Consider the following 15,163-nt stretch of genomic DNA (forward strand, 5'->3'; position numbering starts at 1 on the left):
TAGGCCCAGCAAGTAATCAATTTTGATCTACATTTAAATCATGGAATTGAAATCAAGTTAGTAGGGTTAGACCGAACTTGACTTGAGGACTTTCTGTAAAACTATTGCTTCTCTTAACAACTAAAATAACAACCATCCATTTTGAAATAAATAAAAATTATTATTTCATGTAATATGGAAATAAGTCTATGATTGATATGAGAAGTTTTGTTAGTTATTACAAATTTATAATAAAAAATTAACAATTATTATGTTGTTTGATAAAATTATGTTTTGCATATAAATAAAATATTTTTATTTTGAATAAATATAGAAACTCATTGCGGCAATTCTATCCTTTGATTTATAGAAAAGTTCTGTCCCTGTTTTCATCATCCTTGCCAGGATGGTATTGTTCTATGTAAACAGAACACTCCTAAACTATTAATTATCCATGACTTAAATATAATTTTATATTTTTTTATGAGTTACTCACAACTAATTTAAGAGGACTTGTGCAATGAACTACTGATACCGTATATTTTACTGTATTTTTTTTTGTTATTACAATATATATTACATTTTCATTTACTTTTATATATTTTAGCTATCCGAATTTTTACCGCTGTCATTTCTCTCGTACACCAGTCGTCATGCCGGCATTGCGTGCCATACATAACGCGCTTTACGTCTGTAGATTATATCCGTTTTTATAGCCGTCTGTTTCTGTGATGAAATGACGTGGCGGCCATCCAGATGTCTTACCAGATACGTTCCCAATCCGCGGAAAATTTCCCGGTTTCCGTTTCGCCCTTCTTCTCTCTTCCCCAACCGAGAGAGGGAAAAAGCGAAAAAAAGGCGAGGCATATAGTGTGAGAGGCGGGGATCTGAACCCTCCCCCTCCAGCCTGTCTTCCCGGTGACCTGAACCCTCCCGGCATCGAATTCCGGTAGCCGGGCTGCTGGCGAAGCCTCCCGGCGATGTGTCCCTTGCGCCTGATTTTTGTCTTTCTCTCCGCCACACTCGCCGGATACTTCGCATGGAAGACGGTCCGGTCAACTCCCCATTCCCCCATTTTGGGCGACTCGTCCGGGATCGAGGACTCCGTCGATGGCGATTCGGAGAAACGCCGAGGCACTGATGCGAGAAAGGTTGGAGTTTTCGTTCCATTACGTGAAATAGAACCCATCTTCCCCGTTTCTGTGATTGGTGACCTTACGAACAGCTGTTTATGAATCGAGATTTTTAAAGTTTTCGTGGGTTTTTGGTGAATTGGATCATTTTTCTTTGTTAATCATTTTTAATTTTTAATTTTTTGTTTTTTTCGGGGAAATAAGTTTTCTGAGACTAACGGGTGCTTGTTAATTATATTCCTGGATTTTGACTTTTTTTTTTTTTACTGGCGAATTGGTTTTAATGGATTTTTTTTGTGAATTTTTCTTAATTTAAAGAAAATAAATCATTTTTACAGCATTCTCTGAATTCTGGGGGATGAATGATTATGTCTCAAATAATTTAGAAATTTTAAGTTGAGTTTGATATGGACATTTGATGGGGTTTTTCTTTTAATTTAAAGAAGATAAACCCTTAGGCTCCTTTTTCTTCATATTGATTAATTTATTTAGAAGTTATTATAAATTCTGATGAGTTTCGGGTCAATTGGCTTGACATGGTCAGGTGATTGGAGATGGGTTCTGGGTGTTTCTGGATATGGCCAGTGGGAGGTATCTGTGGAGAGTGATGAAGGGAAGGTGAGAAAGGGGTTGTGAAGGCATTGATGTGGCCTTTGAATCGTAATCTATTATTGTTGTATTAGAATGCAGTTGATTAATGTTTGGAGTTGTTGTTTGGAATAATGTTTTTTTCCTTTTTGGTTTTATTGTTTCTCATGATTTATGTACCTTTTTAATTTTGTTTGTGGAATCTGTTTAAGTGTATGAACTAAAAACCCTAATTACATTGAGTTGAGGTTTTATGTTGATATGATTCACATGATGAATTTGTTTAATGCTGGGTGTCTTTAAGATTGTATTGCGGCAGAGCAAATCTAATAAGTTTATGAGTTTTGTTTCATTGATGCTTATCAGTAAATTGAATAGTGATTCAGCAATGTATTTTGGGGCATGCTTTTTGATATTTTGTCAATGCAATATGAGTGAATGATGGAAATTCTGTTGTCAGAATTAGTTGGTTAGACGGCCATGTTGAGGATTTTTGGTTTAGTGGAACAAAAGCCAATTATTTTTCCAGTAGCTTCAATCTCATCAATATCAACACTTCAACAGTAATCCAAATAGTGGTTCAACAACTCAGTTTTGTCGATTTTGATCATCTTCTAGATGGTTAAGTTGGAAGTTTGCTTTCTGCCAATGTTAGTGAAGTCCTTTTCAGTATTTACCTTAGCTTAGAATTTAGACCTTCATTTGGCGTTTAGTTTATTGTTGGGAGTGTTGAATTTTCTTGGAGTTTTTTTTAGCTGTAATCTCCTCTTTTTGTTGGAAGGAAATTTGAGTAACCATTAGATCTTAGCCATTTCTTTTCATGTTTTTTTTTTTTTTTTTTTAATAAGAAAGAATTTGGCTGTTAATATACAGATGTACCGTTTTGGCCATACTCTCATTTTGATTATGGGTGACAATCGGATCAGGTCCGGTCATAAATAGATCGGATCATATGCGGATTGGGTTAGAAAATATCAAATCTGAACCCATTTAATAAACAGGTCACCCGACCCGTTTAACCTATTTATTAAATAGGTAACATGAACCAACTTAAAAAAAAAAAAAAAAGGACCCAACCCGTTTACCACCCAATTTTTCTAAAAAAAAAGCAACGAAAAAAAAAATCTGCTCACGGCTCCCCCGATTGCCTCATCTCCGCCCTTGCCGCATCTCCATTCCTCTCTGCCCTTGCTGTGCTCTGACTGCATCTCGCCCAACTGCTCTTGTCGCTGATACCTGGAGCAGGCATGTTTGCCCTCTAATGGGAATCTGGTCAATAACAGAGGCAAAGAGATCCGAAGAAGATGGAAGATAGATGAGAACCTCTCGCCTCTTACCTTCACTCCAACAAAGAATCGGTGATGAATCATAAGCACAATCAATGGAAGATTAGAGGAAATCTGAGGGGTTTCTCTTGATGATCAATCGAGATTAAGGGCGATTCAGATAGAGGGGAGGGGGGAGGGATTTATAGAAGAACCGTCACGCTCCGTCTCATGCTCCTCCATATGGGAGCTTGCGGTCCTGTGCTTCCTGTTAACTCGTGGATGTTGAAACCCACTGTTGGAGATATTGGAGGAGGCGGAGGCCACCGCTGCCGCTACCGCCAGGAGGAGGTCAAGGAAGAGGAGAATTGGGATCATGTCCAAGCAAGAGGAGGATTGGGATTTGGGATCAGAGGTGAATGCGGCGCAAGAGAAGAAGGGAAGTGGAAAAAATAAAAGCCCTAACCTCGATTTGGGACCGGTTCATGTGATTCAAATTTTAAAATTAGAAATTTAAGATTTTTCTTGCTGTCAACGCTTCCAGCCATTTAAATGGCCCATTAATTTGATCTAATCCATTAAAATATTAAACGGATAAAACAGGTTGGACAGGTTGAGAAATTGAAATCCAAATTCGACCTGTTTAATAAATGAGTTAAACAGATCAATCCGTTTACGATCTGAATTCGTTTAAGCCAAATCCAAATCTGTTTAAGATAGGTCGAACGCAGCTCGAACTGGCGAGTCAGATTATATTTTGCCACCCCTAATTTTGATGATCTGAAACTCTTTTGTGACATGTTCCTATGACCATCGTTCATTCAATGACAAATTTACAACCAGAACCTGTATCAAGCCCTGTACAACCCATGATGTCATTTTTTTATCCTTAAATATTCCATTTCATTTCAGGGACTGGAGCAAAAACTTTGCTCCATGTCCATATAATCATCTAGAGTAAGCCATGTCGATATTGTCAGCTAGAGTAAACAATTGAATACATTGGTTTTTGAATCTGAAAGGTATTGGCCCATACATGTATAATGACGCAATTTGAGCAGACATATTAAAGCATCCATTTAAATAGTTCAAAACATTAGTTGCATCTCGCCTTGAGGTCAAGCTTGGTGACAGTGGATCTTGAGGGTGCGTTTGATTATATTTTTTGATTTTTAATTTTTAATTTTTTTATTTTTTTAATTTTTATTATTCAGTAAAAATAAAAAAGTAAAAAGTATATTTGGTAACTACGTTGCTATAGAGCAAAAAGCAATGTTCTCGATGAGGAGGAAGATTCGGATTCTGTATTTTTGGTTTGGCATTTTAGATACGTAGAAGCAAAAAAAATAGAAAAGTAAATTTTGAAAAATAAAAAATTTTTACTTTACATATAAAGTAATTATTTTGATTTTTACTTTTTACTTTTCATGATGTTATCAAATATTATTTTTGATTTTTATTTTTTAAAAATAAAAAAAATAAAAAAATATTTTTTTAATTACTAATCAAATGCACCCTAATTGTTGTATCATTGCTTTTTTTCCCCATCTTAGCCGTGGATGATCATCTTTGAAGTATCTTTTTATTCCTGACCAACAAACAGTGCTGGTGAACTTGCTATAGATTTTACGCAAGGTTCCATAAGATATAGGTCACCCAAGCCTTCTGGTAGTTTTTATTTTCTTATTGACCATGACAGCATTCGAAACTAAATTCCATTTTCTTTTTAATGATAGGAGGCCCCTTAGGTAATGAGGCGGGTAGCCAGAGATAGCCGGTGGTTAATAGGATAGAACAAGCATCCCCCAACATTTCCTAAGAAAGTGCTTCAAGGATTCAGTAAGGCCACAAATACCCTAACGGGGAAATATTACTGACGAGTTCCCTATTTGGAGTTTGAGCTAGTCTCAGCACTTGGAGAGCCGAGAGTGGTTCAAATCTTGATGTATTCCATGTAACATATTACACAATAACTCATTACATTGTATCAATCAGGTCAAGGGTTTGATGTTGGAATGGTATTACAAAAAAGTCTGAAGGACCAAACGAGGATATGAAAGGTGTAAAAGACCAAATGTCAATCCCAGCTAAAATTTTCCAGAGATAGCCAGTGGTTCATGTAACAGAGTAAACATCCACCACCATTGCATGATAAGGGCAACAAGGATTCAGTAAGGCCAAAATAAGCTAGAAAAATCAAAACAGGGAAGTGAGGACCATATAGAATGGCTAAATATTCGACTTCTCAACTGTAGGCTTGGTTCAAGCATTAAACTCCGATACATGTGTATCTTGAAAGTTCCAAACTCAAATTTATAGCCGGTAATTTCATGTCTGCAGGCTTTGCATCACCTGGTAGAATGCAATTTCTGGTGATTGGTGTAGTTGGAATGTTGCAATATTGGGGAGGTTATATCAAATGTTATATGGTTGATTTCCTACTTAACTAAAACCTTTGATAGAAATGTAATCTTGCGGGGGAATGTTCTTTCCAATTATGTAGAGAACTGGAGCTTGAACTAGCATGGTGCTGTTGTAAATATCTGAGTAATTTTCCAGCTCAAATTCATCCATTTCTTGAGAATGGAGTTCTCGACTCGGTTGCAGACTTGTAGAAAAAATACGTCACTTGAATTCTGCTAGTCATGATCCAATTTGAGCACTGGAATTCTCCTACACTTGAACCAACTCACAGAACCTTTTAACCTTTGCTTCAGAATTCTCAGCTAAAAGCAACCTATGAAGCTGGGGTTCCGCTATTGGGATTATTTAGTAGGGTAACATATATGTCTTTTAACTCCATTCCGCCCTTGTATGATACAAAATTCCAAAGCCTCCACATGTTGAGGTAACCTTAGTTGCTTGTAATTTCTTCAGTACAGATGACCTCTGCACCTTAATCTATTGCTATCTGGATAAACTTGATCAATACTCAGGCAATACAATTGATCATATGATCGGTGGCAAGACCATTAAGAGATCATATATATTCTTTACCATTTTATTCTTTATGGAATTGATTTCCCAACCACTGGTGTTTGTAAAACTGTTCCATTATTTTGTTTCTGTCTGACTTTAGCATCAAAATTTATTGGCTTCTCCTTTCAAAATAGTAGAAAATTCTAAATTCTCCAACATCTAACCTCGTCGCAGATTTCTCCTATGCTGCTAACCGCTACTGTCTGTGTGGTAAAGGGATTGTCTTCACTGCTGCTTCGCTCATCATCACATTTCAGTGAGTTCTCAGCAATGGTATGGATGGACAACAGCAATGCATCATAAGCACCATGGTGCTTTCATATTTGGTGTGGTTACGGTTTGTGGTAGTTCTCTATAAAGATAACATAGGCGGTGAAGATGAATTTCTTGTTTGGTAAAACGAATTGCTAAGATTTGCTGCACTTCAAGCTTAATTTCTAACTGCTACAAGAAGGTAGAATACGTATGCTCTGGGGGTGGACATGATACCCACTTCATTATCTATTCATCTTCTCATGTAACGCACTCTTAATGCTATGTGAATCACTTTAGCAATGAATCAGTACCATGGGGGAGTATCTTACTCCTCCATTCTATCCTCAAAAAAGTTTGGTCTGTTCTAAAACTTCTGGAAAACTGACAAGTTCTAATCTTTTTTCTCAAGGATTTTGGTTGTCGATTGAATGTGCAAGCTTGTTGCCATTTGAAATGCATCGACTAATTGAGAATTGAGATAAATAATATCTGAAGCATAAGAAGCATCTGGTTTTACTGCCATATCTCTCTTTTGAATGCCATGACCATTGGTTCCGCCAAGGCCCCATTCATGTTCCTAGATGAGCAGTGTGGGATTAGTAGGTTCCATTATTTTGACGAGTTCGGGGGCTCGAACAATGCTACGACATTAAATGAACTCGGTGAATAATGTAGAATGTTGTTTCTATACACTAATAATGTGGAATAATGATATCAATAATATATCTAAGCACAGAATTCTTAAAGTATGATATGCAGATGATCATAGAATCATCATACACTTGTATGAATAATCATATAACAAAATAAAAATTACATGCATGATGTTCTATATTTCTATATTTTACTAGATTATCGCATTGTGTGTTGCATACTCTAGTTATCGTTAATAAAGTGATAACAATACTATTAATAGTAGTTTATATTATATTAATTTACACCTTATCTTATAACATTGAATATTTCTATAATATTGATATTACAAAATGACAAGTGATATAATATAGTACAATATGATATCAATTTTCCATCTCTCTCAAAATTTGTTATTTAATAATATATGATATATAGACACTTGGCTTTGACACCCACTAAAAAGACTAATGTATCCTTGATAGCAACCAGCAAGGTTCTATGTTTTATTGGAGGGAGTTAGACTATGGAATAAAAATGGGAATGAATGACTCCTATTTCAATCATTTGGTTAGGAGAGTTTCATTCCCATTTTGATTTTTGAGAGGAATGGGAATATCACAATTCTCTAAAATTCAATCTCTATTTTTCTTTAATATTCAAATCCTATTCTGATTTTGATTCTCTCGTTACCAACCAAATATGTGTGGGGATATGGATATTTTGATTCCTATTTCAATCCATTTCGATTCTGATCATGAATCAAATGTGTCCTAAATACAATCATAATTCCATCCATCTCCTGTGGCTTACAATGGCATAGAGTGAACAGCCATTCAAAGAGACAAAAATAATGGTTGCTCCAAACAATGTAAATGGATAGTTCACCTTTACTTTTTTTGGTAGCATAATTCGCTTGTTTAGTAGGGTCTGTAAGCATGCCACCATCTAAGCTAGTGGGCAACTTGCATGTTGGATGTTAATGGACTTGCTTATTTATAAAATCTTCTATGTATTTCCAGTGCACTTGATCCCCATATAATTTATTATTTTTGGTAACATAAAGAAAAAAAAAAATAGATACAGCAAAGAAACATTAAGATAGTCTAAAGTAAATAGTCCCTCTAGCATTAGCTTCCTATAGGAAGGCAAAATCAAGATGAAGACTGGAGGCATTAGTAAGATAAACATTTGTCCTAGTCCCAACTAATCAATTTGCAGCAAAGTTCACTTGCCTAAACATATGAACTGCTTTAAAGTCCTGGAATGAAGAAACAAAGTGGTGGAGCTCGCGAAGCATGGGCTGAGTCACAAATAAAGGGGATTGTCGCTTGATCCACTTAAAACTATTGCTGAATCAATTTCCAAAATGAGCTTGAGATGATGAAAAGTAGAGGCCACTATCCGTATGACTTCCAAAACAACATGGAGCTTGCCTGGTATAAAAAAAGAGTAAAATCGGCACGTATTGGCACAAAGTATTCCATCAACATGGTCACGCACAAAAAACCCTACACAAGCTACTCCATTCTTTACAGAAGCATCAAAGTTTGCCTTCAACCAACTTTGTGGAGGGAGCGTCCAATGCACTAAAATTGAAGATAATATGAAACTTCTAGAGCTACAAATATCCCAAGGCCAAGAGTTAGAATAGGCTTCAAGAAATTCCTTTGCCATTCTATGAGAAATACATGCAATGTGATTAGGAATAGACGACTAATTTTGAAATACATGCAGGTTCCTAACTTGCCAAATATACCAGCCTGCATAAGTAACCAATGTACAAAGAAGAATATCACAAGACTCGGAAAAAAAATGAGTTGTGCCTTCAACATTTTGAAATCGAATATTGACCCCTAGATAAACTGCGATAATATTTCAAATGTCCTTCGCAAGTGAGCATTGAGAACTTAACATGCTGTACATCCTCATCCATACCGCATAAATCGTAGAAGATTTCTATTTGGCAAACTATGTTGAATTAAAACAGCTTTGCAAGACAATTTTCTCCATAAGACCTTCCACCAAAACAATCTAATCCTTAAGAGAAGCATGAAGCTTCCAAATGATAGAGAAGTTCAAACCAATCTCACTGCCCAGAGAGTTCTGAAAAGCTAATACAATATAAACCTATCTAACTTTAACAAATGATGATTCCAATTGATGCCAAATGCAACACTCCTCAGCAATGTGATTTAGCAAAGGAAGAGAAGTAATTTGAACCATAATATCAAAACAAAACTTATCATGAAGAGTTTATAGATCCCAAATACCTGGTTCTCTCATTAAGGAAGCAACAGTTTTTCCTTGAAGAGAGGAGCTTATATTAATATAGGTGGGAGATTGATTCAACGGGACACAAGAAATCCATGCATCATCCAATATACTCACTCTAGAGCCATTACACAGTTGTCATTGAAGAGAATATTGAATAGCCCACACAGATGAAGAGATATTGCCCCAAGTGGAAGAAGATTTTTTTGGAGGCTTGTAATTATCTCATCTTCCTGGAAACCTGTACTTATGAGTTACCACTTGCACCCAAAGAGAGGTAGGAGATGAAAGAACTCTGGTAGCTAAGGTGGCTATGAATGCAATGCGTCTTCATCTCAAATCATGAAGATCCAATCCTTCTACCCTTTTTAGCTTACAAATCTGATCCATGATAGAAGATAAAGACCTTTCTTTTCACTATTGTGACCCCAAAGGTAAGCTTTAAAATACTTCTGAATTTGTCAATTATACTTGATGGAATAGCACAATAAGACATTGAATATAGAGGCACCGACGAGAGAACTGCTTGAAATAGAGTTAGATTACCAGCCTAAGATAAAAGCTTCCATTTCTATCCAGCCAATTTAACTAAAATTTTCTCAATAATAGAACCATAATCAGCCACTTTCAACCTCTTCCCATTAACTGGCACACCCAGATAATTGAAGGAATCCGTTTTAACCTCAATATTAAGATCAGATTCATGATCTCAACTTTGACATGTCTATCAGTCGCTGGGCTGAATATTAGATGTGATTTCCAAACATTAACTTGTTGCCCAGATTGAGCACAAAAGGATGATAAAATCTAGAGAAGTTTAGAGACATTCGGAACAGTTGCTTTTGAAATCAAAATCCAGTCATCAGAAACACAATATGTGAAATCCTTGGACTCTGAGAAGTAGATTGATAAACCTTCAAGTTCCGTTCAATAACAGTCTCGTTTAGCATCCTGGATAGCATATCAAAACATAAAACAAAAGGAAAGGGAGATTGGAGACATCCTTGTCTGAAACCCACAAAGGAATGAAACCAAGATGAGGGTAACGCCATTAACTAGTACTGCAAATTTGGCTTCAACAGCACAGGCAATGATCCAATCAATGAAGATAGGATGAAAGAAGTAATGGCACAACACATTAAGTAATCCCACCGCATGTTATCATACACCCACTCCATATCAACTTTAGCCAACATCAGTACCTTTCTCTTCAACGAAATCTCTAAGTAATGAAGAATCTCCTGTGATAACAGGATGTTATCCGATATGCACCTCCCTTGGACAAATGCTTCTTGCTCTTGAGAAACCAACCATGGCATCAAGGATTTCATTCTGTTGATCAGAATCTTAACAATAATTTTATAAATCGACTTACAAAGATTGATCAACCAAAAATCTTTAAAATCCGGGGGACTAGAGTTCTTCGGGAGAAGGGCAATACAGTGTTTTATTGAAGCTCAACTATGATGAAGCTTCTGACGGTCAATCTAAATGGAATGGTGCAAGCCTCCTCATATGCAACTGCATCTGCATGTATAGGGGGTTGATTGCTGCTTGGTGCTCAAGTTCTATTATAGATCTGATCTATACTCTGGGCCACTTGGAAATGATGGTTTTTGCCATTTGGGAAATTAGCATCTTCGATCTGACGATAATTGTACCGCAATGGTTTGTCGAGGTACATGTTTCCACTGATTGTCCGTGGTCTATACCACGTGCCATCTTGTGCATATCCAATCTTCCATATTATTCTGGGAAGTAAATCAACTAACGGATCAGTTATTCAAGAATAGCTTGCATGGAACTGACCCAGTGGTCTGAATTACTAATTCCCATCTGCTTGGCCATAGAGGTGATCTCTTTCTTTCTCTTCTTTTTTTTTTTTTCTTTTTTTTTTTAGCTTGTATAAAAATTGTATTGGACATCTCCAATCCTCTGTGTGAGAGAGAGAGAGAGAGCGTCTATTGCTAGGTAGTACAAGATTTACATTGTATCTCCTCAGAACCTTCCGTCCACTCCCTCTTATGCGTGTCATCGGGGCACCAAAAATAAATCTAATTCTAATTTACTATGTAATTAGCGTGAATCAGGATCATTTCACAGAGATTTCGGATAATTATTTATAATTAATAAAAGAAAGAGAAGATTGATTTTAATTAATTATTAAAAAAATAATAATTTAAATTTAATTTATGAAAGAAAATTGAATAGGAAAGAAATCTCAAAAATTCAGAATCCATCATGTAAAACAAATTCTATTTTCTTTTACTTTTATGTCAATGATGAGATTTGTAATTAAGAAGCAGCGTAATTTACCTCGGATAGGTACGAACCGTATCTTTGGATTATGGCTCGTCCGTCCAGAATATAGATTACCTTAACTCAACTACCAGTTAGAAACTCGAACTTGAAATGTAACGATCTATCTTTCCTAGCGCGTACCATATCTGTAGATCATGGCATATTTGTGAAAAGTATAAGTCGTACATGTCGAATCCAAACTTCTAAAGAAATAAAAAAGAATATCACATGAGCATGAAGCATAAAACAATACTTTATTTCATTGCATAGAAAATAAATACAAGATAAAGAAAATAAATCTGTGTTGCAAGCTTCATCGTCTTTCCGAGTTGGAGGAGTCTAGCCTTCCATGGAACTCTTGCGTGCTGATATCCTTTGGTTGAGCAGATATATTATTTGGAAGGTTAGAGATGGAAGAGGGGTGGGGGGGCTGGTATGTGATGGATGGTGGAAGCTTTTTGGATGTTTGGAGGGTTAGACTAGATAAAATATGGAATGAGAATGATGGGAGAAGAGACGAAGAATGACGGTGTCCAGCATGTCCCCCCCCCTTTCGTTCCTATGGTTTCTCTTTAAATAAAAATCCAAGCCGCGTCCGTATCGCGTCAAAACTTCCACACTGCATTCTCGCGTCTGTTCCACAGTTCGCGCGTTGGTTCCGCATTCCAGGTGTATCCGTTTTGCATTTCGCGTGAGTTTATGCATTGCATGGCTTCCTTTCTCCCATATTTATTTGAATGCTTGCAGCGTCCGATCAGCGTCCAAGTATTTTTGTGTGAAGAAGCTATATAGCTTTTGTTAGTACAGCATGGATCACGTGGAGGAAAACTAGAAGCCAATTAAATGCTTTGTTTGGAACAGTTCACAGCACTCACTTTACTCCTCCTTGAGCATTAAATATACCATTGGCTTTCTCATTTAATGTTATGGTTTTCACTGAAGGCTAGCTTCAAGCCTTGAACGGCATGCACCCATGTTAGCTTTGATACTTGAGTTTTGACTATTTGGACATATTTGGGTCTTCATTAATTTTCTGTAAAATAAAGTAAATAACATCAATTCTCAACTAATTAATTTAATTCATGATATATTTAAGGTCTCTAATATATTAATTCTCATGTTTATCACACCTCCCAGCTTAGCTTTTGGTCGTCCTCGAGTAAAATAGAAAAATCAGTAATGGGTACCGACTTGTCTTTGAATTAAAAGTTATATTAGGTAGTTCTAAAGTTAGTTGATACCCGGCTAGACAATCAAAGAAGTATTTCATTGGATTATTAATTTTACCCATTCAGTGGTTGAGTCAAGTCCATAAAAATTCTTAGAGATTTTCTTTTACCGACTCCCAACTCTACTCTTTAAATCCTCTAACTTGATGTGAGTTGAGTCTATTGTCTTCTTACAATTTAGTCTCCTTTATTATCTTCTATCTTTCTTTTTAAAAAAAAAAAATTTTTTTGCTGATCCTTGTAGCAAGTTTTCAGCCAATGACTCCCAAACCAGTTGGCTTTAAGGCATTAGGTGTAGAACACCCCTCGGACTTACTGACTCGAGTCCAAAAAAAGATATAATTTTATACTCGATTTCTTGCATCCTCACCTTTTGACGCGAACCACAACACTTACTTAGGCGAAGGGGTCCGGTTACTCAATGAGACAATGCTAAAATCTTTTTTTTTTTTGAAGCATATAAATAAATACTAAGAGGAACTTTTGTATACTTCGACCTTTCCACTCAACTCCCATGAAACAGATTCTTCATTGAGATCAGTAAAAAGAAGTTTTAGAATCATTTCAAAATTTATTCTGATCTAAACCCTACCATTTATTGGGCTTTCTTAATAATTTGCCCCTCAATATCTCTAAAATTATCTAAACCGTTAATCATTCATCAATTAGAACACCTAATTTACTTCAAATCAAGATAAAATTTGATACAAAAAACTGATTATGGTCATACTTGAGGACTTGATTAATTTAATTATTCTCTCCCCCCTCCCAACTTTATTTCCATTGCCCCCAGTGGATGAAGAAAATAACAAAGTAGAATAGAGAAAGAAATTACAAGGAAAGATACCACCTGGATGTGATGTGCTCGTTCATTGTCAGGTGAGGGATTCTTTCTTTGTGGGCGTGATTAGTTCATGACTCCATCTGGGCTTTGGATGAGATGCTCCCCCCAACTTGGCTGATTGCCTTTCTTGGATTTTTCTATGAAAAAAAAAGAAGCTAGATAATTAAAAAAATATATAAACTGGGTTGCCTCCCAGGAGCGCTAAGTTTAAAGTCTTCAGCCAGACTGAATTGAGTATCATGGCGGTACTAGATCCATTAGATCAACAGATTCAATTAATTCTCCATCGCTAATTCTATTTATATAAGGTTTCAATCGCTGATCGTTTACTTTAAAGGTGTTCTCCTGTTTAGGATCTCTGAGTTCTACGGCTCCATAGGGAAATACTTGAGTTACAATGAAAGGTTCATTCCAACGTGAACGAAGTTTACCAGAAAAAAATCGCAACCTAGAATTGAAGAGCCAAACTTTTTGATTGGGCTCGAATATTTTTCGTGCAATGAATTTGTCGTGGTACGCTTTAGTTTGAGTCTTATAAATTCTGGCACTCTCGTACGCTTCATTGCGTAGCTCTTCAAGTTCATTTAGTTGAAGTCTCCTATTGGAACCTGCATTTTTCATATCAAAGTTAAATTTTCATATGGCCCAAAATGCACGATGTTCCAATTCCACCGATAAATGACAAGCTTTACCGAATACAAGTCGATAAGGAGACATTCCTATAGATGTTTTAAAAGCAGTACGGTAAGCCCAAATTGCATCATCCAAGCATGCTAACCAGTCTTTTCTATCGGGTCTTACCATTTTTTCAAGAATATGCTTGATCTCCCTATTGGACAACTCAACTTGGCCACTTGTCTGGAGGTGATAAGGTGTGGTGACTTTATGGGTTATTCCATATTTTTTCATTAGCATATCGAAGTGCTTATTTGTGAAATGTGTATCCCCATCGCTAATTATGGCTCTTGGGCATCCAAATCGACTAAAGATGTTATGTTGAATGAACTTGATCACGACTTTATGATCATTGGTTCGGGTTGCCATAGCCTCTACCCATTTTGATCCGTAGTCCACTGCTATCAAAATATACTCGAATCCAAATGATGAGGGAAAGGGTCCCATGAAATCAATTCTCCAAACATTAAAAATTTTTACTACAAGTATAGAGGATAGGGGCATCATATCTTTTCTCGAAATATTCCCTGTTTGCTGGCATCACAGGCAATTACGACTGAATTCATGTGCATCTTTGAATAGTGTCGGCCAATAAAATCCACTCTGCAACACCTTTGCTGAAGTTTTTCTTCCACTAAAATATCCCCCACATGCTAGTGAGTGGCAGAAGTTAAGAATACTTTGGACTTCACACTCGAGGATACAACGTCGGATTACTTGATCTGGACAATATTTGAACAACTCTGGTTCTTCCCAGAAATAGTACTTTACTTGAAAGAAAAATCTATTTTTTTCTTATTGGGTCCAATGTGATGGTATTTGTCCCACAGCCAAGTAATTGACTATATGAGCGAACCAGGGAAGACCAATGGAAGACATTGAAAAGAGTTGTTCATCCGAAAATCTATCTCTAATCGTTTCTCTATTGTGTTCTACCAGAATCCTAGAAATGTGATATGCTACCAAGTTTTCGGAACCTTTTTTATCTAAAATTTCTAAATCAAATTC

General features: G+C 36.4%; 1 protein-coding gene across 1 annotated transcript; it reads left to right on the top strand.

Annotated features, from left to right (window-relative positions):
- Positions 1-779: 779 nt before the first annotated feature.
- LOC105041841 (uncharacterized) lies at positions 780-1,960 on the top strand. Its single transcript, XM_010918889.3, has 2 exons — positions 780-1,130; positions 1,657-1,960. The coding sequence occupies exons 1-2, from the start codon at positions 960-962 to the stop codon at positions 1,732-1,734; spliced, it is 249 nt and encodes an 82-aa protein (XP_010917191.1). The 5' UTR covers positions 780-959; the 3' UTR covers positions 1,735-1,960.
- Positions 1,961-15,163: the final 13,203 nt, after the last annotated feature.

This window comes from Elaeis guineensis, chromosome 3 (genome assembly GCF_000442705.2).
Source record: "Elaeis guineensis isolate ETL-2024a chromosome 3, EG11, whole genome shotgun sequence".
NCBI classification, from domain to species: Eukaryota; Viridiplantae; Streptophyta; class Magnoliopsida; order Arecales; family Arecaceae; genus Elaeis; species Elaeis guineensis.

What these genes read in the sequence shown, in the direction of transcription:
- LOC105041841 (XM_010918889.3), top strand. Translation starts at nt 960, where the DNA reads ATGTGTCCCTTGCGCCTGATTTTTGTCTTTCTCTCCGCCACACTCGCC. An exon ending in GAGGCACTGATGCGAGAAAG is followed by an intron (nt 1,131 to 1,656) that starts GTTGGAGTTTTC and finishes TGACATGGTCAG; the next exon opens with GTGATTGGAGATGGGTTCTG.